Genomic DNA, 22,910 nt, shown 5'->3' with positions numbered 1-22,910 from the left:
CGAAGTTCCTCTCTTTCCTTCGGCTGCCGTAAGCCTCCTGTCAGATTCGACGAAAAGTCACGATATATTCAAGTGATCATATCTAACAAACTATACGGCAAATCGAACCCATGTTTCAGACAGATGCGTATTAAGATGTAAATTTCGAGTTTTCAAAGTTACGAGACGATCCGATCTGTTGTCATTTTCGACCAAATCACCTTGATATAAATGACCGAATGAAAGAATACCAGCGTAGTGTGATAATAATGTAACCAACTTCGAGGCTGACCATCACCGTTTTTGTTCGCAGGTCTGACAAAACGGATCCCAAAGGCATGGCCAGCAGCACGGAGGATTACGGCTCGGAATTGCAGGAGTTGCAGTGGGGCGGGGGCAGCGGGTCGCACTTCCTGCGCAGCGGGTCTCACTTCCTGAGAAGCGGCACCGGCGGTTGCTACGAAGCCGAGGATTTAGAGCCCACCAGCAGGCACCATGGCGGTCAGCACAGGGGATATTACAGCCCTCCGGGTACGAGTTACACGATCGTCGAGAGACCGCCGAGCGCACCTCATCACCATTCCTCGCACACCACGCCGTACAGGCACAGAGGGCACACCACCGGGGGCACGGGCGCCATATCGCCGGAGCAGGTGCTTAGGTACGTTCCTGTTCGTGCGTCGTTTAACCCGTTACTATGTGGGAACCATGTTTATGAAAACTGTTACAACGCTCCTATATTTAACCCGTTCGCTGCAGGAGACACCCGACCCTGAGCGTTATGCGCGGCGAACTTACGGCCGGTTGTCGACGCTACGCGCTTAGGCGTCTCCCGCAGCTCGCGATTTAATCGGTTGTTTCGTAAACGTCTCGCGCTTTGTGGTTTTTAGCCAGACGAACGTTGTTTCATAGAATAGACACCCGATGGAAATTTGATTAACCGGGGCTCTAATATGGCTGGTTGTTAGAAGGTGTCCCCTTTGCCTTTAGATCAAAGCAGACAGGTTAATAATAGGCGTCTGGTGGCTGAAGTGCGAGCGAACGTTTGAACGGTCTCCGTGGCGAGGATAATTCAGATTGAAGTCAACGAGAACGTTGACCGAGAATAGCTGATTAAAGACGTTGTCACAAAATAACGTGATTTTGTTCATTTTTGAAAAATTTAAAGACACTGTAGGTTTATTCGTGAGCGACACTTTCTCACGAATAAAATCATTAATTGTCATTAAATGATGTGCTTGATAATTTGAAATAAATACTTCGTTATAAAATGATAAATACAAACAAGTCATTTATGTTCACATTTATAATGAAAGATTTATTTGAAAGTATCAAGTCTATCATTTAATTTAGACGGATTTCTTTAATAGACCTAGAAGGTGCGAATATTTACGAGCCTAAATGTATTTATAATGAAAAATTCGTTTGGCAATATCAAAACTATTATTTAATTTAGTCAAACTTCTTGGATATACATTGAAGGTACGAATATCTATAGGATCGACTGTATGTTATATATCAAAATTCAAACGTGCCTTTGAATTTATCTCGAAAATTGGCACGAACTTTTCAAACCACCTAATACTTTTATTTACTTGAAATAAACTACTTTCTACTTAAATATACACGTGCTCAGGGGTTTCGTTAAATTAAATGCCTTTACTTCGAAAGTGGAGACAGTTAAATACCGTGAAAATAATATCCTCGAATTCTCGTCGCAGATTGTTCGGCAACGGAGTCTCGGAGCGTCGGCAAGGCGACAGGAGGACGCCAGCGTCGTCCCCAGCGAGCGTCTCCGCCGTCAGGACCACGTCGTCCTCGTCCCAGCAGCAACAACAGCAACAACAGTCCCAGCAGTCGCAGCAGAATCCGGCGAATCCTCCGACGTCGCCCAGCTCTCAGCCGCTCAGCCTTCAGGAGCTCACCGTAAGGACAATCACCATGACGAGAGATCCCCCGGACTCTCACCATGGCTTTGGGATCTGCGTGAAGGGTGGCAAGGACGCAGGTGAGATCCGAAGTACCTTCAGGCTACCACCGTCGCCGTACTTCGCGCCTCAAGATCGAGGTATCTTTCGACAGCTGTAACTTTCATTGCCGTTTCTAGCCGTTCACTCGACGCGATCGAACACCACCGATTGCGATTGTTAGAAGAGATTGTTCACCCCTTATCGACGAACTAGGGGTGGATTTAACGAGATTCTCCCAGTGGGCGATACACGAGGAAGATTTAACGCGAAGGAGATTTTGTTTTCGAACTTAGGTTTAGGTTTAAATAAGAATTTCTTTTTAAATTTTGTATCTAGAAAAGTACAAGTTTGACAAAGGACCCTATAGCTGTGCCTCAGAAGATTCGGATGATATTCTTATCGAAAGCATTTACGTTTCTTTTTGTTAAATTATTTTATTCGGTTCGATAGCAAAGTTACTTATTATTTATAGTATCGATTTAGAGTTTTAGAGAGTCAGGTGCCTATTTTTACCTATTTTTATCCATTTCACCTCCAAAATTTGTTCCTTTTTGTGATTCTGAATGTTACGCGTCAGGTATAGACATTTCCAGCAATCGCAATCGATATCTTCGCATCGCGTCGCCTGCTGCGATCTTCTCTCTCGTACTTCTATCGGGTTCACTTTTCGTTGGTAATCGTCGTGTCACCGACACCCTGTGCTTCCTGTGCTTCAGCACAGCTGCCACGAGTCCCTGATTTCCGGTTTAATCGTCCTCGCGACGAACTTCCCTCGTACAATTTCCGGCGCTGATAAAAATTTCACTCGTTCGCGAGACACCTTCAGCGAACGCGAAAACCACAAAGTATACTCCGGCTTTTATTTTCCCTTTGAGATTGCCACGAAAAATTTGTCTCGCAAGTGTGTTCCATTTAACAGGAAAAGAAAGACGATTCGTCGATCAGATACTATTCTATTTACAAATGTGGTTTATCGTTGAAAGAAATTTGTTAACGAGTTAATTAATCTACGAATACCTGTAGATCTTCGTTGTTAAAGAATTGTAATTTGTTCATGGGCTATACAAACATGCGAAATGACAATCCTTAATTTCTGTAACTGTTGAATTCGCGTAAATTCTCTCTTTTTATTATTTCGAACGCATCGAATCAAGGTAAAACGAAATTCGATCGTCGCGAGAACGGAACCGGGAGTCGAGGGAAAGGCGGGAGAAAACATGTGTATTTTCGATCATTAAGCATCATTTCCATTCCAGCTTACGGTCTCCTTGACGGATGAAAGAACCAACATTCCGATCGCGTTTCGGCTCGTTTTTCTCCCCTCTTGTTGTTTTCTCTGCGCGAAAGGAATCCGCGTTGGTTTCGCTTATCGATGGCCGGAACGATGATGAAAGGAAAATAATTAAAACCCGTGACGGATCATTATCTCGTACGTCGGCGTTGATTGGTCCGCGTTGAATTTCTCTGGAGAACATGGGAAACTCGAGTGTCGCAACGGAAACACGAATGCGAAATTAATTGGCGATTGGTCCAATGATTGCCGATCTCATCTGCGAACAATTTTAGATTTTTTTAGCTAATTTGCTGGTGATCGACGAAACGATTCACGAACATGGAAACATTGGGAAATATTTGATAAGGAAATTGATTGCGTAAATGAGGAATTTAAAGCGAGTTCGCGAAGTGTCGATGGAGTGTTTAGTTGGAATCGAATCAATTGGCTGCTCAAGGCTATCGAGGAACTACCCCTCGCTCCTCCAAGACACTTAGAATACTTAAACTGTACAGTGCTTTATCAGACGACCTCTTGTACAGTGAAATCTCCGTTAATCGAATTAACAAAGAGACAGGAGGATTCGAACGATATTCGACCCACTTTAGACTTGCTGTAAGAAATGATTTAACTGTAAAACTATTACACGGTTCAATTTTTGTTCTTCTAATTTTAATTCGGAGTTACAGTAACCACCAGAAAAGTTGTTGTATATATGTCGATCAGCTAGTACTCCATTTCGCGTTAAAATTTTATTTTGAACCACTCGATTCTCTTTGCGCCGTAATTAATAATATTCCTCTGATTAATAAAACTAATATCCAATGCACCATCTTCCTCCCTCGATTCATAGCCATTCGTGTCAGCGAACAACCCTCGTCTATTCGTCGTCAATTTAGACTCATAATTTATTAGAATAACCTAGCGCTATCCATCGAACAGCGAGAGTAACAATTTCCAAAGGGACCCCTCGCGACTCGTTTAAATGCCCCCCATACGTAGCTGGCAAAAATTACGAGAGCCGCGATTAAATCTCCCTGTTTGGTAGACAATCACGTCGCTGATTAGCAAAATGTGCTCGGTGGCGAGGAGAGGCACAGATGGGCAGGCGCGAAGCGTTCGAGCGCGTTTGCTCGCGAGTATTTACAATGGGGGCCGTTAGGCAGGGTAATTAGCGATACCAGCTAATTGACCAGCGATACGATGGCGCGCGTTTAATGACGCGCTCCTAATTGCCCCTCCAGCCGTCGCGCATATTTTTATTCCGCGGCTGGCGAAACGGATTCAGCGGACGCATAATTGCGCGATGTATCTGGCCGGTTGTAATCAGTTCTCGGAATCGGATCGGTCTTTCCAACGGGGTGCTCGAGGCGCGCGGACGATCCTGAGGAGACGCAACAGAAACTATGAACGGTCAAGAGTAACTTGTTTACTGGAGTAGTTACTCCAGTAAAGTAACTCCAGCGACTTTCGCGATGGGAGCGATGCCAAATAAATACCTTTTACGCTAGGTGTTGGAAAACGATATATCGGCATTTCTAAATCGACGCGTTGAGCGCCACGCTAACTTTTTTAGTAATTTTAATGGGAATAAAATTTTTTTTTTTTTTAAATAATTCGAAACTACGCGTTCGAGGTAAATGAAAATGGCTAATTTTGGTGGTAATTGTAATGAAAACAAAATTTTGTTTCGAAATAATTCGAAACTATGTAATACCACGCATAGTGCACGCGATACAGAGTCAGTGTAATAAGTATTCGTACAGATACAAATTGCAGCAAAGAGCTCGCAAGGCAAACACGATCGGTTTCTTACGAGATCTCCCATGTATACAACGGTCTCTACGTCACGCCTATTCGTTTCCTTCGTACATCGAACTTCGGCTATAATAGAGACAAATTCAATTGGATGCTCTATGCCAGTTCCTCGACCGTGAATTAGTTTCCTCGGTGACACCGTTACAGTTAGAAATTTAACAATAGGATTGTCTTACAGTAAAATCATGAATTTCGTGACAAAACGATTGAATAGGAAACATTCGAGTAAAATTGATCGTGTAAACCAGAAATATCAAACGAACATCTAATATTTATGCGAAGCAACTAAGAACAGAAAATAAGAAATTTTTAGCGAAACGTTAAATTAATTTTCACCGAGCAGCCATTGGAATGATCACAGCCAACAAATTTGGTATCGAATAAAATTGTTCTATGGATGAATGAAATTCCGAACGTATAATTGGTTACTGCGTGGGATAAAGGAGAAAAGGAACGAAGCGAATTCCCAAAGATCAGAAAGTTCACGGATGGTTTTCCAGAGAAGTTCCTCGCGTTCGCCAGAGATAAATAGAAATGTCCCCGTCCAGGATCCACGTTCCGCGGATGCCAGGAGCAACCCCGACGTCGGCGTCGTCGGGGTCCGGTTTCACGGTTTCGAGTCTCGTAAACTTCACGCTTGATCACGGCGTTTCAGCGCGCACGCACGGTAACGATCTCTCGCTTCACGCTTCGTCCTCGTCGAGATCTCGAGCGTGAAACCATCGACTTTGTTTCGTGGAAGCACGCCTGAGAGACGACTTGAATCGTCGTCGCGTTATCCCGACCAGAGACGGGCGAAATCTTCCTCGAATAATAAACGAGGCATATAAAGCTACTTATAGCGATTCATTCGCGACGTTTATACATTCGGCCAGTTAAATTTTTATTTGTCCATTGTGAAATATTTCCGTTCATAATTCAAACTCTGGTTTTCATTCTGTGAGTAATGAATGAATAGTTTTTTGTTCTTTTGTTCGGTTCTTAGTTGTTCTTTATGAAATATTGCATTGTATAGTACAATGCAGATTCTTCTAATTTTTATTCTAGAAATAACGGATAAATGTCTGTACGTCAAAATTTGTATTTAGGTTAGAGTTTGGCCGTCTCTGGATCCTGACCGTGGATCCTGCGGAGGAACACGTTCATCGGAAACGCGTCTGCGCGAAACGACGCGTTACCAGGCGTCCCGAGAGTTTCCTCGAAAATATTCTCGTATTTTCAGGCGATTCGTAAAATTCGATAAACAAATTTGAAACCACGACGAAGTTGACGAAAATTAATTTACATAAATTCTCGTCGTTGTTAATCTCGTTGGTCGTTACAGGTGTTTGACATTAACGAATGTTTGGTCCCTTCGTTGATCCTAATATTTACATCCATGAAACTGTAAATTAACTGCCAGCATGCCCACTACCACACCAGAAACATATTTAAAAGTATTTAACAATGATAATAACACTCTATTAGATCAATACCGCAGACCAAAACGAGAAGAAGCGATTCGATTTGGATGAAACTTTGCATATAGGGACTTCCGGGGTCGCTGATTTTAAATCTGAACTCGAAATTTTAAAATTCAAAATATCAGATCCGATATGGAAAATGAAAACTAGACAAGTGACTGGTTCTGGATGAAACTCCTTCGTTTCATGTTTCACTTGATAAAATTTACTCTAACGAGCTATACAAAGTTTCGTATACTTTGAACAATCTTTTAATCGCAATTTGCATGCTTCCGTTATCAGATAAAGAATCTTAAAAGCTAACAGATATAATAAAAAAAAAAACTTGTTGAATATGAATTAAATTTCGTTTTGATCGAGCAATTACAAGGTCTGAATAATAATTTCAGCAGGTCATAGCTGGTGCCATTGAAGCCAATCAGGTCGCTTCTTTATAAATATTTGATTGGCCACAGTGACGCCATTTGCAACTTCTCGAAGTTTTTGTTCGTCTGACTTTGCGATTGCTCGTCGGAAACTAAACTTTTCGTTCTATCTTTACCGAACTTTGACAAGTTTTAACTATGGAAACACGTATACCCACCGAAAGCAATACTTGATGAGCAAGGGACCGAAAATATCAATTATAAAGAAATGCTTGTAACGACCGATAAAAATATGTTCGTTTCGCGAACCACAATTTTTCAGTCGGATACTAATCTGTATCGTTTCGAAAATGTAGACCAAATAAAATCACACGACCGAAGAAAACAATTTTCAGAAGGGACAAATTAAAAAATATGCTTCAATCTTTTTCGGTATTATCGCACGAAACAGAATATCGATCGCAAGATGGCCTTTGTCTTTTATTCCGCTTATGAAACAAGAACGTTGAGGATATTTAGAAATAAATTCTCTATCGCGGAGCACGAACAGGCGATGCCCACGAGGAGACACGTTTCCATTCGAGCACCAGACGTTCGAACGTATGGCAAAACTAGGACAGGCGATCGTCACGCACGAATGATCGATTGGTTATTTTTCGAGGGAACTTTTCCAAAAGCTTGGCCGTCGCTTCGAACAGGCCGAAGTCGGAATAAGCCAACTGGCGGTGTGTCTTTTCTTGTTTTCTGTTTCGCTGTACCAGAAGCGCAGTCAGGTAACTCATCAACCGTACGAACAGAAAGGCAGAGAGAATGTAAGAAAAGTAAAGAGGGGGGAGAGCGAGAAAAAGAGAAATTAGCACACGTCTAAGGGAAACTGTCGGAAGATCGAAAGAACGACCCGAAACTTCGAGCGCGAGGGAGCCAACGAACCCTCCCTTAGTTTCTTTGGCGATCGGTACAAAAATGCTCGCGAGACCGAGTACTATTGTACTAAAGAAAATTCGCGACTTTCTTCGACTTGATACGGTAGGAATCGGTCAAAATCGCGGACGAACCATTCAGGCTTTTTTAAATCGTTTTATATATGATTAGCGCACTAACGTTTTTCAACGATACAGTTTTGTATCCAATTTCGTTATGATTAGAAGATTATTAGTAATATTGACTGCCCGAGATTCTGAAATTTGTCAAGTTTAGTCTGCAGAGATTAACAATTCTAGCTTCTTTATGTCATTCGAAACAGTCGTAGAAAATCCAGGCGTAAGTCACATTAATCGCGATTAAAGACTCGACCTTCGACTTTGACCAGTGACTCGCGATTTTTACGGAGCCGTTCCAACGATTTATATCCCCATCGGACGGCGATCGTTAATCGATATGATTTATATCACGGCCCGATGGCTGCTGGATTCGTAACACGAGTTCCCGAACGGCGATTCGTAATGCCCCTGAGTGGCCATTAGAGACGACAGCTTCGCTTAATCGAACGTATTATAGCAATAGAAGATACCCCCCGCTACGATTCCGAATATTCTTTAGTCCTTCGCCTTGCGGACCTAACGAGACCAAGAGAGTTGCATTCTTGAGCAAAAATTTTATTAAATTTTAGAAAATTTTCGATTCGGTTTTGTACGAGTTCAATTTTCTATGGATCCATCTACGTCGTGTCACGTTTATTTATAATTTTAATCAGTGTTTTATAGAAAGTGAAATTTGTGTTTCAGTAAGCCTTGAATCTTTATTGGGATAGTTTCAAAAATAACTATAAAAGAATCGAATCAGTGTGATTTCCAGTTTCAATATCATTCGATCTGATTATCTCAGGTGTCAATAAAACAAGGCTAGATCGAGGAATTATAATCCACCCGAAAGTGACTCCTGAAGACACCCTGTGGGTGATTGGGTGCACTAATTTCGCTGGTTCCCATATCGTTCGAATTTCGCGGTCGTTTCAATCTCCCTGTGGTTTTCAAATATCCACACATATACATATACACACACACACACGCACGCACACACACATGTACACTAACACACTGAGTAACGATCGATGTCGCATGAAAGTGTTATGCGCAGATCGGCCGGGCTTGGGACTAGAGGGCGACGAGGAGAACGAGAGAAACGAACTCAATCACGAAACGAGAGAAATTAGCTTCTTAACAATGATATTGTCCATTTTGTAATAAATATCGCCATTTTTCCATTATTTTGCATTGCGAGAGATTTAATCTGCGAGAGATGCGAGAGACGATCGAAATGACTAAACAGATACGTGGAACATATATTTATTGTTTGTATCTTTTGGGATGATTGGTGGTTATTTAATGATAATCTGTGTTTTGGATATACTTAGTTTTCATTCCCGACTATTTCCTGTTATTCATTCTTTATATCGATGCTGAAGACGAGATCATCGGAGACAAACCGTTTCCCTTTTAGATACAGAAATTGCTATCATAAATGACCTTGTTCCATCCAATGAAATTGCTACAGTTCAATTAAATATTAAATAAATACCCTCGGTATACTACGACGCGTAACATAAAATAGGAATAATTAAAGAATTCTTATTTAAGATTACCTAACACTTGTAACAACGTAAAAAAAAGAACATGCTACATTATTGCGATTTCAACCTCGAAATCCCTTTGCTCCGTAAAGTCCACCGAAACGTCGGATTATTAAAAATTTCAATGCGAGACCAAACGAAACTCCGAAATTACTCCGCAAATATAGACCGCCCCCTTCCCCCCCAATAAAGTACAATGTTTTAATTCATCGGAGAATTTTACGACCGTGGACTCCGTCGTTCGTTTCAACATGTTACCTCCGCGGCGGAGTTACTTTGGTCTTTCAGTTCGCCTGTCATCGCTTGAACGTTCCCATCGAGCCAGAATCCCCTGGCCTTTTAAAATATTTTCCAGGGAAACGGGCTGGATTCAGTCGCGGGGCGGCGAACAGGGCGAAGGGGGAGGGTCTGAGGGGGTTATCGGAATTTTTTCACAAAGTTTCACGAGGATAAATCGAGTCGCTGGAATTACATTCGACCGGACTGCTCGTTAAAAGTAGGAACAGGTGGCCGAAGCCGACCTCGGGGCCGATTCCCTTCGGAGATCAGAATGCAGGTTCGATTGTCGTCCCGGTTTCGATACGTTCGATATGTTCCGCCGTGAAACGAGTCGACGATTTCTCCAGACCAGCCACGCGTGTTCTTGCTCGTTTTTCGTGTCGTCCGGTTCTTTCGCCGGACGAACTGCGCGCGATAACGACGAATTAGCCTCGAAGCCGTCGCCTAAATTCACATCGAATACGTTGCGAATGGAGAACGAATCGAGCGGTTCGGTGTTGGAAGACGGTACTGGCACGACCCGGGTTTTCGGGGTTTAATACTTTTCGTGAGAGAAATGCATATTCGCGAAGACTTGGGTTCAATTTTTTTATCAACACTTTATCTACCGGGCTATTTAGAAACGGTCTTTAATTCAAAAAAGAATTTTATACAGTAGCATACGCCAATTTAGGCTGACAATAATTCCTTCGTACTATTATTAGGTACATTGAGAGCCAAGTCTGTTTCCAAAAAAGAAAAAAGAAAAAAATATACATGTCGAATTGAGTAACGTCCTCCTTTTTCGAAGTCGGTTAAAAACTGAACATTTTAAGTAGACAACCATCAACACGGTAAATAAATTCGAAGAGCTGAATACTGGAATTAAAAAGCCTATTAATAGGCTCCCAGTAAATAAAGTGTTAATGGTCCCAGAAGTGAATAACGAAAGCTGTGTGTTTATACAGAAATGGCGGGGACGTGAATACATTTTTATTCTTGTATCGAGTACCTTTTGATGTCGAGAGAACCTTTGGGTTGGATACGAAAGGTGGAATCGTTTAGAAATCTTTTCTTTTTAAATAGTCTTACACGACTTCGTCTCCAGCGACGCGCAGAGTTTTGATATAACGACACAATAAGCCTCGATCCTAACAAAATTATTAAAATAGATAAATCATTACATGATTCACAGAATTCATCCTGGAAAAGTACGTAAATTTTGATCGTGATGTGTTTTTTTCCAAAGAAAGGTTACGAATGTCTCCGCGGGAATGCTTAGATGAAAAATTCTTTCTCTCGTTGCTCCGTTTTTCCGACGATTTATCGTTAGAATCTCGCAATTATGGCAACCGAGAATTCCTCTAGGCTTAGCACGCCGGCACTTCGTTGCATGACAGTGTATGATGCATATGCGCATAGTTTATGAATTTATAGAAGAAAAACTCGTACACGTACACCCGCGGGCGTCGCTCTATGCACACATAATTTGCATTGTACCCTAACGAGCAGGAAGCAGGAACGCGAAATTCGGAAAATATCGCGACGGAGCCCATTCAAGGATGCCCGTATCTCGAGTTAACTCAAAGAAGAGATTCAAAAGTACAAATCCGAGGTTCGCGAGAGACGTTGTTACAATTATTTTATTATCGATCCAGTTTATTCTCAATTTTCGAAATTTGATGAAAATTTAGGCACGATATTCCACAGAATAATCTGTCGATTGCATCTTAGCGTTCGAAGTAAGAGAACGTTAAAACGTTGTGGAATTCAGATTGAAACGAAGAATTTCAACAAGTGTGCATCGTGTCGTAATAAATAGTTTCGTAGAAATACTATGGAATTGAATTAAAAAAGGGGCGAATCTCCTAATATCGGAGAGCTGAGAAATTGGAACAAAGATCGAGGGAGAGATGCTTGTTGCGGTAATAAAAATCAGTTCTTAAATGGGCTCGGGACACGAGACGACTTTTATTATTAAACCTTTGACGATGACACAAGTTCGGCAGCGAGAACGCGACCCTCGCGTAACGAGCTCATTGTTCTTCTTATCTCTTTTATCAGCCGGATTAATCCTTGCTCCCAGCCGGCCTGTCGGCATGGAAGGAGATCAATTACGGGACTCCCGCGGTGGAACAGACATCACCGTTCCCTCGTTTCGACGTCCACCTTGTCCGAGCGTGAAATTTTTTTGCGCCCGAGCAGCTTATCGATCACATCCGGACCGCCACGTGTAAACGTACTTTTATTACGTTTCGTGTCGGGGACGGATATCTAGGGAATTAAGTATTCATGATGCTCGTGCTTTGCAAGTATAATTCAGTGTCCCTTTTCGCGCCACCCCTCGTATCTATAATATTTTATTCTCGTTTGTTTTCCCGTCCGTCTTCGAGATTACGGATAAGATTTGATTTTCCTGGAACAATTGTCTCCCGGAGAAACATCGTGGTAATTAACCCTTTGCACTCGAGAGGTGACTCTCGATCATCGTTAGATTTCCTTTAGGTTCAATTTCTTTGGAACTCGAAGTGTCAATAAAATGATCGTCGTTAAGGCAAAGGTGATCTGATTCTCAAATCTCGAATTAGAGGTCTCATTTTCGAAGTCAATGTAAGCTTAGCATTCGTGAGTGAATAGAATAGTAAGAAAGCATCTCGAGTTGCTGACAGATACCAGAAAACAAGGCCTCGAGTGCGAAGGGTTAATTAACCAACGCTGTGCGTGTCAACCCCTTCGTGCCCACACCTGGATGTTACTTTCCGTCAAATCGCATCAGTCTGCTTTTGTCGCGAGAGTATGATACAAATAGTACGGGTATTTAATATGAAAATCTTGAAAAGTAATCAACACAAAAATCCCCTTCGTCGAATGCATTGCTTCAGCGCCCAGTTGCTTCCGAGAAGCGAGCGATTCGATTAACTTTACAACCCTCCTCGAGGCCAAAAACGTCGGAGAGTAACTACGACAAACGCTTCGCTAGCTAACGACGCGAACCGAATTTACGACCATAAAAATTGTCTAAACCCGGTGCGCCTCGAAAACGACACGAGCACGAAGGAGTTAAGTTAACAAGGTAACGCGATCCATGGAAACATAAAAAGCGAAGCTCGGCTCTTATTAAGTATCAGCTGTTTCGCATAATTTATATCGCGTCGCGTAGCCTTCTGTTATTTTTTTTTTTTTTTTTTTTTTTTTTAATTAGACTTTCGCTCAACTGGTTCACGCTAACGAGGATGTATCGCGTTTGTTCGCGTTTCCCACGTCGAAGCGAGGCTTTATTAATTTCGAGCGTCCATTTTCCAACTCGCAGGCAACTTTTGCGTCCGCGTAATTGTTTCACAGCGACGGGGGTACACCGTTATCGACGGATTCGGCGCGTCGGGCGTTTTCTTCCGTGGCTGTAATTCGAATATCCTGGCACGAGGCAGGAAATATAAATCGAATCACGGACGATCGATCGCTTGTAACGCGAGAGTAAATTCGGTATCTATTGGAAACGAGCCACTCGTTTATAGAGTCCGCAGCTGCCTGCCGCGTTCGCGAATTTATTTCGAGCTTCCGGCCCGAGCCCGGCATAATGAGAGGAAGAAGTTACTCGAATTCCGCGTGCGTTCGCTCCGTAAATTCCGCCGATCGCGAAACAAACATACCGCTCGTTGTTATTTCCGTTTTTTCGGTGGCGGAGAAATCGCTCGCGTTGTTTGAAACAATTCGTTGGATTATCGAATTATTCGCGCCGGTCGGACCAGGTGGACGGATCTTGACAATATTGCGGCTAACTGTTTTTTCACTGGGGATCTATTCAAGGATCACTCGATCGCACGGATGCTCACTGTTTCTCACGAAAACTCTCGCCCCCGCCGCAAGCTCAAAAAACATCCAACGGCGAACGTTTGCAGCCCCACCCATAACCATCGAGTCTTCTTCTGCGGAAATGATCTCGAGCAAGAGACGGAAAATTATGCGTTCGATGCGTTGAATGCGATGCTATGAATACTGATTCGATATGGAATTATCGTAACTGTTTGCATTTTGCAAAACCACGCTGGGAATGTGAGGATGTGGTAAAAATTGAAATTAAAATTGAAATTAAAATTAAAATAAATCAGGAAGGTGTAATGGAATTGTTTATAAGAGAAACTTCGTTTTCGAGATAAACAATTTGGGAAATTCTTGGAAATCGGTAACTCGAATATTAACGGCGTGGTATTTCTCTAGTAATTATTTTATATTTATTCTGGCTAATTAGGACTGGTTAAAACGGATAAGCAAGTTTCCGCAGAAAAGGAAATCTCTTGCATGGCCCGTCTCGCTCGGATCGAGATACACCAAACACGCACCGGCACCAAGATCGTAATCTCTTATTCGAACAATTTTCACGTTTATGCATCCGCATTTACTATCTTATTTTCTCTTTCTATTTTTTTTTTTTTTTTTTTATTTATCTTCGATATTATTTACCACTTTATTTTTTTTCATTTTAACACACGACTTCCATCCATGGCGCGCCGTGCCATCGACGGCAGCTCGCCCCGGCGCCGATAAAAATGGGAGCTTTGCGTCGTCACGCTCCTTGCATTCTAATGGATCCATTTCCCAGCCGTGATTTATAGAGTCTGGAAGCCGGGTTCATGAAACGGGCTTGACTTCGCGATCGCGGCCACTTTGGAGTTTAAATACTTAGGAGGATCGCGATACTGTTTCTTTGCTAAAGCAATTCTGGGGGAAACCGATTTTCCTGGTAGGGAGGTGAAACAATTATGATGTATTAAACTCACACTGATCGTAGGTGGAGTACACCACGTTTCAATTTTAGTAGATAAATATGATTTTTGATGATTTTCATACGATTTTTAGTCTGGATTATCATTGTATAAATTATCGTTGATGAAAAAAAGTATTGATCTCTCAATTTAAAAATTGTAAGGCCACGTCTTGCCTTCATTTAATTTTTTGCAACCTCCTAAGAATATTCCTTTTATTCAAAAAATAATTTTTGATGACTTTCAAACAATTTTTAGTCTTGAATATCATTGTATAATTTACTGTTGATGAAATAAGCATTGGTCTGTCGATTTAAAAATTATTGAGCCTCCTCTTCCCTTCGCTCAATTTTTTAACAACCCCCTAAGAATATTCGTTTTGTCTAAAAAATTTCATCGTGTAGCCACATTCTTTTCTTACCAAAAGTCGTGCTTTTAGTCGTGCTTTATATGTCCAAAAAAATATTTACCAACTAAAGCTCCTCACTGTATCCATACATAGTATATGCAAGTGTGCGAATATTCCTGGCTCCCATTTTTAGCAGCGTTCGTCAGGTGTTCAAGAACGATTTCCAGCGCAATTAGAGGAGCGTTTAAAGCGCGGATAAAAGAAAGATCTCGCGATGGCGCGCCCTGGATGGAAGGTTTTAGTCAGCACTGGTCGCGGACCAGTCGCCAAGCAGCTTCCGGCCTGATGGAAAGTCTGTGAATTGTTCTCAGGGGTGGGTGTCTACATTTCGAGGGTGGAGGAGGGTTCGGTGGCCGAACGCGCTGGACTCAGGCCAGGAGACACCATCTTGGAGGTGAACGGCACACCCTTCCGTGCGGTGACCCACGAAGAGGCCCTCAAAGTGAGTTTCTACTTTCATCTTCCGGACCAAGATATTTTCACGCGTCATAAAACCGTCCCCGTTAATGTCTCCATCTGCGTCGGATGCCACCTCGACGACAATCGCGACGAATTTAAGCGATTCTCGTCTGTCTTCGACGGTCTTTCTTGGTCCTTGTTCAAGTTTCGCGAGAAGTGTGCTTTTCGACAAGCTTGCGACCTGATCGTATTCGAATCGTGTTCTTTAACGTGTTGGCAGAGACGTCATTTATCAAAGTAGAAACTATGAATTTATTTTATACATCGTTTCACTTGGTTAAGACCAGTGAAGAGTCTGATTATTCCCAACAATTTCAAATTAAAATTGAAAATGGGTATGTCAAAGAAGTGGATTCCGACGAAATTAAAAGACTTGTCGAAAGGTTCTCTTCTCAAGTAAAAATGACACGAAATATTAAGAAATCCCGAGTAATTTATAGAAACTGGTAGCAACGAGTTTGAACGACAGAAATCATTCACCAGTAATGGGAGTAGTCAGTATCGACTTACGTAGTTCAGGGTCGTTGCTATAGTCTCCTACGATATCAAGATCACCGACGATCGACTCTCGTGACCCTGTGTTCGCAGATACAGGCTCCTAGGATTCTCTAGATATCGATATTAGCTTTCTCTACTCTACAGTTGTCAGTCTCGACGTATTAGTCGCTAATCCGCTTCTATTGTACGAACGAGAATCATACCTATATTAAAAAGCAATTGAACGAGCGTCACATCGAAATCCAAGCCTACGTTTGTTATAAGGAACCGTTCGATCTTGGAACGTTTCCCTAAATACGAGGCCCTGGCTACGTGCCTAATCGCAATTAAAAATCACCGCTAAACTAGCTCCGTCAGATGGCCAATTGGCGTCGAGTCCATCGAAGTCATCTCGTATTTATCAGTGACCTTAGGAGTTACGGATATCCCATCGATCGCGGATACTGCTCGACGGCTCTCAACTAAATTTGCTGGAGGCGTGGCACGTGATTTCCTCCAATAGGAATTATTTACCGAACGTTCCGAGTGTCTACCTCCTCCGAATCGAGCAGCTTCCTCTTTGTTTCTAGCTCTTCCTCTTCGACTTTCCGGATTACGACTGACCCAAGCGTTTCTGATTTATTTATAACTCCGTGCATATAGGTCAAGGAGCGACTGTATAAAAATTAACGCTTTGTAAATTACGTTTGTTTTAAATGTAATTTATTGTTCGTCTAATTCTTTGGGGGACAGACAATTGATGTCGTCAAGGAGAGAAGTCATAATTTTTCTTGTGTAAACTGGGACTCGACAAGTCAAATTCAATTCGAACCACAGCGTTCTATTCGCTATCAAAGATTTCAACCCTTCGATTAAACTACGGATAATTAATTTACTGTATTCGTAAGACGACTCGTTTGTATCTCAATCACTCTTACGAAGACAGCCTCATCGGCTTGCTAATTGAATCAAAAATTCGTAAACGAGAAAGACGAATCTCCTTTGTGACAGCGAAGTAGAAAATGGTACGTTTGGCTCCTCTGAAAAAAGTTTGTCTCGGTCGATTTCGATCGATGTCAAAGGGTGATTTCTACGACGTAACAGGTTGGAATATCTTTTCATCTCCGTTCTCAATTATTCGAAAAACTCTCTCTTCCTCTCCGTCCTCGCTTACAAGCCCCATTTCTGTGTCACCTTTTTTTAAGAACTTATCTCGTCTAAAATGCATAATTTCGAATTCTGTATCAGCCTCGGTCACGAGACAATGCAACCCCGCATCCATTGTTTCCCGACGGTGGCCGAGGGGACGCCAGTTTTCTTCGAACATCTGGTCCTCCTTTTTCTCTCGGAATATTCGTCGCGACCTCGGCCGGGAACAGCCTCGCAAGAATTTGCCCCGTATTTAATTTAACTTATAAGCAACTTCGTCGAGATTATGGAAAATTGGATGACGAGCCGAGTTAGGTCACGGGAAAAGTTTCGAAAGTGTGAAAAGTGCGAGGGTAACGTCTCGACGGGTCTCTGCAGGCGCCGCGAAATCTGGAGATATATCCTCTTCCCGATGAAAAGGGTATTTAAGAAAATTGGGAAAATTCTGTGAACGTGTGATGCTTAAATGGAAGAGCCTCCGCGCGCTCTGTGTTCCCTCGGTATCCAAGAAATTCACCGAAAAAATCCAGAAACGATTTACCTTCGGGTGCCTTTGCGTCCGTAAACCATCGCCGCGGGAAAGAGCGACAATTGAAGCTCACGATCCCCTAACAACGTCCTCGACGCGGGACGCGTATTTCCGTCGCGTTGTTCGATAGTCACGAGGTCTCATTGCCTCGTCGACGAGGCCTGAAATTCCGCGGCGTCAGGCTAGGAAAATAGGGGTTGGAAACAAAATGGAGAGGGAAGGGGACTATCGACTGAGGCTCGGAGGCGGAAAGAAGCGTCGCTCGGAGCCACGTCACAAGTAATCTCTGGTGTAAACGCTTCTGATGGGTATCTCTGGATCCGGTGGCTCGTCATATTCTCATAGTGGCTCGGCAGCTTCTAGACAAAAGCCCGTCGACAATGGGCCATCAGAGTATCGAGCTGGCTCGCTGAAGAGGCACGTAGCTAGGTGAAAACTGCCTGGGAATGTGTAACGGACGGTTCCTTCGCTGACGGGACCCACTTCCGGAATGAATTCGACCGTTGAAAAGAATTAGACGAATTTCTTTGCTTCGCTTCTCGTTTGTTCAACCCGTTTGCTTCGCGAGGGCTTGTACGCGCCCAGTTAGCCTACCACTATCGCCAGACCGAATCCATATCCGTGTAAACGTCGAGGTCTTTCAGAAATCTAGGTATTTTGCGCGATTTGTTTATCGTAACAAAGAAAACATACCTTTACTCTCTGTGAAAATTGCTAAATGCGACTTTATGCCACTTCACGTCGTTCAAGATACTTTTCCTAAATAGTTTCATTAGACAATAGTCACTTGACTAAAATTTGTTAAAAAATATTTCGAGGTACAAATCTACGAAATAACATTTTTACATTGCATTGCGTTTTCTTCGTTCACCAGCATCGCCCATTAGAGACTTATTCGAATAAGCTTTCATTCGAATAAACATTTTCTTATTTTTTTTTTTTTTTCATCCTCGTTTTATCCTCGGATTTGCGAAAACATGTGCACGGTTGACGGGGATTTGTTAATTAACGAGTGGCGCAAAAAGCGCAGCCTTGACCCAAATGTCGCCAGGAAATTGGTTGAGCCGCGTTTTCCTGAACGATCACGATGGGTCAAATGGTTGACCCAGTTCGACGATCCATGGATTAAGTTTCCGGTGTGCTCTCGTTGCAATCGCGCGCGACACTGTCACCTATTCGTTACCCGCGATCAAAACGAAGTTCTGTTGACTCAAGGATCGTCCATTGAGCTCCAATTTCTGGGAGACTTGTAGCTTTCGTTATTCTCGAGCTCTTCCACCGCGACACATGCCGTTCGTAACACTCGTCACTCCGTTCCACTTCATTTTCAAACAGTGGAAAGACATGTTTTGTTATCTTCAGTATTTTTAAGATTATTCATTCGTCATTCAAACACTAATATTACACTCATTTATTACTATGGAAATTCCTAATATAATAATATACTTTTTCACAATCTCGTTCCTCGGTAATATATTCATTAGCGAACTCGATATTCCTTGATATCCTTTAAACGCAGAATCAATTTCCTTTGACAACAAAAGGTCACCGTGCACCGAAATCGATGCATTAGCATAATCAGACCTATCCACGCTTATTTCGAATTTTATTTGAAATTCGAGTATTCGGAATTCTCTACAAATAAATGGTGAAGCGAATAAAAATAAATAAGGTAAAGTTGACAAACGGAAGCTATTACCTCGATAAATACGGAAACTAAAGTCCGAGAAAAACAAGGGATAGGGTTGCGGTACTTCCGAGTTCGAATATCGTACCGTCAGCGAAATAGCCGATGCAATTTAATTTTTGCTCGAAGCTCGGGTTTTGAAGCGAATTCCAATAATATCGGGCAAGTCCAGGAAGGTCTGAGAATAACTGGAGGTGACAGCATTGGTAGTATTCGAAGTTCCTTGTTATTTCGAACGACGTTTCCCGGAGACTGGCATCCGGCTGGAGCCTGCGTCTTGTCTGACATCGATCGGGCATAAACGTTTGGACGAACCGACGGATTAAATTGCACGGCTGTCGTAAAGCGTAACGGTGGCGGCAGCTCGTTATTTCGTAATGGCTCGTAGACTCGCGAGCAAGAAGTGCGAGTGTACGTTGCGCGGCAGCGTCGGCTACGGGGGCCGCTCGCGAAAAGTTTGCCGGATTTATGGCTGGTTTTTCTACTGAATTCATTAAAACGATGGTAAATTTCGCGGAGACGAGACACCCAAGTGCATTCGTAACGTAATATTCCTTTTGGGCGGTCGTCGTTGCGCGAAAGGAAGGCTATCCTCGGACATCGTCGTGCTACTTTTTTTGCCACTGCGAATATCAAAGGAAAATAGAAGAATATTTTGTCGCTTTAGAATTTATCGTAGATGCGAGTCCGGCACTTCGAGTTCTTCTTGCGTGCAACCGATGCAGAGCGTATATTACGCAGGTCGGATACTTCTATTAATTTCTTATTTGCTCGTTATTCTTAAACCGAGGCGCACAAAAACAGCAAGTACTGCTTCTAAGCAGTAAAAAGCGAAACGACTTATTGCAATACAAACAGACGTTGTTCTTTTTTTATTATTACTTCCCCCTGTTGTTGCGTCAAGCGTAAGTGAAAAAGAAGAATATTCCTTGAGAATTTATCCTAGAGGGAAGTCCAACATCTATGCGAAGCCTATAGGTTTAATGATCCTATTAATTTCCAGTTAACCGCTTCTTCTGTGCTCGTAATCGTTTAGTCCAAGGTACGCGTTAACAGTAGCTTCTAAGCGATAAGAAGCAAAAACGTTTTTCGTTATTACTGCCTCTGTCGTCGCAATAATAACATCGAAATTTATCGACTAATTTACTTTGGCATCCCTCGATATCAATCCCACTTCGATCGTTCAACTAGTACATAAATCCTTTCGAATTCAAACAGTAGTAAAATCGCAATTTATAACCACCTTTCAGAATTTTACTGCTCGTCGTCGTACTTGATTTTAACGGTTTGAGCAGTTTGATAGCCTGAGTGACGAGAAGACGGCCATGTATCGGGTGAGCATATTTCCTAGCCATGTTTGCGCAATAGTAGTAACGATATCATTGCCACAGGAAATACTACGCGATACTTATGAAAATTTCAAACAAATTTTCGACGCACAATTTAATTTCACGATCGAAATTATAATCTTTAATCGACTAGTGACCGATACAGTTCGTCTTTCATTTCTCGTTCAATATCCTGCGTCAGCCATCTTGGGTAACACTTCGTAAACCCGTCCGAAGGTGGTTCGAATTTTATTTTATCTTCTTCAGGGTGGAATTATTTTGTTTAGAATAAATAGAAATTCAAACCGATAGCGACCCATACTACTTACCGATTGTCTGACTGTTACCGGGCCATATCACTGGGAAATTTAATTGCACATATCTATCGAAGAAATTTGTCTAATTTAAATGATGGACTTCATGTTGCTAAATCAATTTTCCATTACAAGTATATGCATGAATGAACTTCACATATGTGTATATTTACAATTGCAAATTTATCTGGAAGCATTCATTTAAATTGGACAAATTTCTTCAATAAGTATAGAGGATACTGTCTCAATTTCAGTGGTAACATATTGCACTATAAAAAGTACGTCAAGAAGTAAATGTAATATCCCTGAAGAAGTTAAATTCAAATATTTAGAAGACCAAGTCGAAATTTCGACTTTCCTCGAAGTACTCCGACGCCCGTTCGAACCTTGCAAAAATAGGAAAGGAGACCTGAAGGGGTTCGAAGACGGAGGAAAGTTTCCAACACGCGCTTAAACAACCGTAGTTACCATTAGCCTTCGTCCCACGGATCCATTTTTTCTCCCAGGCGTCTCCGTTTCGCCTCCTCCGCCGTCGTCGTCGGGCGCCAGGCGTCTCGGCGTCCCCCGGCGATCCCCGTCATTTATTTTCTCTACATAATGCACGAAGCCACCGCGGAAGCTGCTTTAGAATCCCGTCGTTGCCGGAATCGTGGTAGGCAAAGACGCGCTACTCTCGCAACAGACGACCGGGCGTTTATAGGGGTGCGCACACGTACGACGATAGATCGATCTGAAATTGCTTCCCCCTCTCGCTTTCGTCGCTCGTCCAAACCCCTGCCACCTTCGACTCGCCTGAAAAAGACTGTTTGCCGCGACGTACAGGGCGGCGCGAATCGCCGAGCATCCCTCTACTTTTTCCTCGCAAATTGGAACAGAAAGGGTTGTCCTCCTCTTCAACCCACATGTTAACGTTTCCCTCGAAGATTCCGATTCCTAAAGTCGCCAGAAATCACTCTGTACTAGGAATTCCCTTTAATTGCCAGAAAGTTATGAGTAATTCGGCATTAGCGTCACTTTAAATTCGCTGGGAGCGATTCAGCCCACGCATACACGTAACGTGAATTTTCTCCCTCGGGAGGAACGCCTGGCTGGATGGCCATAAATTCCCTCCCTTCGTTCCTATTGCAGGAAATACTTGACCCAGTAAAGTCGCACGAGAATTCGCGCATGTGATCGAACCCTTATCCACGCGGTTCTAAATACCGATTGTCATGGAAATGCGCCCGGCGATCGCCGATTCTGTTTCGGGAGAAGCCACCTTAAGCGAATTATATGGACCCAGGGACACGCGATCGCCAATCCCATCCCCTTATTCCCCTCGTTCATTGCCATCCACCGAGAACGTCGTAATCAACAAAGAAACGTATCGCTCCGTTTTATTATCTTCGCCGTTTAGGGAACACTTAACCCAGAAATGCGACACGAGATCACGAAAACGACCGTGTCCATAAATATCGGAGACCATAATACTGTCTCTTGGTATTCCAGATAATAAAACGCAAGGACCTGATGATTTTTACGGCCGAACGAGCGAAAGCTTTTTTTTTCGATTACGAATGGCGCGTGGAATTTCAGTAGAATCCGTAAACACGCGCCGCAGCCGCTGCGCTTTCAATTAATGAAAAGGTTCGCAGCTATGGTTGACAAATGCCTTTCTTTAAAAAGAAATTGGTATCGAAGATTGATCTCGACGTAGAGTTTTAATCTGTTGGAACGTTCTCGTTACGTCCGAAAAAGTGTCGATATTTTCAATCATTCATACAATCGTCGCGTATTTTCGTACAGGACTCGTCGGGAATATTTCAGAGTTTCTGTCTCGTATTGGGAAAAATTGCGAATCGATCGATCGGTTTCGGCAAGCTGATGCAGATTCGACTGCGCAGAAGCGACGTCCAAAATTTGTGTATCGTTTCCGTGGAATTTTCGCCTATATTTCCGCATAATTTCGCGCCACGCTTCTTGTATTCATGTATTCACACGAGCCTTCCGAACGGAAAGGGTTACCTGGAACGGTGTGCTCGGACGAACGGATAAAGTAACACTTTTCGATGCCAATGGCGCGGGTAACTCGATTTCATCGGAACCCGGTCTCGGGAGCTT

General features: G+C 42.7%; 1 protein-coding gene across 1 annotated transcript in view; it reads left to right on the top strand.

Moving 5' to 3' along the window:
• The window catches only part of LOC128887379 (whirlin-like), a 108,227-nt gene that overhangs the window by 32,227 nt on the left and 53,090 nt on the right, over window positions 1-22,910 (top strand). Inside the window, exons 2-5 of the mRNA XM_054143209.1 lie at window positions 293-640; window positions 1,701-2,047; window positions 7,630-7,641; window positions 15,179-15,309. Of these exons, the coding sequence (XP_053999184.1) occupies window positions 293-640; window positions 1,701-2,047; window positions 7,630-7,641; window positions 15,179-15,309 (838 nt within the window). The remainder of the gene's footprint in view (window positions 1-292; window positions 641-1,700; window positions 2,048-7,629; window positions 7,642-15,178; window positions 15,310-22,910) is intronic.

Source organism: Hylaeus anthracinus, unplaced genomic scaffold (genome assembly GCF_026225885.1).
Source record: "Hylaeus anthracinus isolate JK02 unplaced genomic scaffold, UHH_iyHylAnth1.0_haploid 11985, whole genome shotgun sequence".
NCBI classification, from domain to species: Eukaryota; Metazoa; Arthropoda; class Insecta; order Hymenoptera; family Colletidae; genus Hylaeus; species Hylaeus anthracinus.
This window is presented reverse-complemented; position numbering and strand designations above follow the sequence as displayed.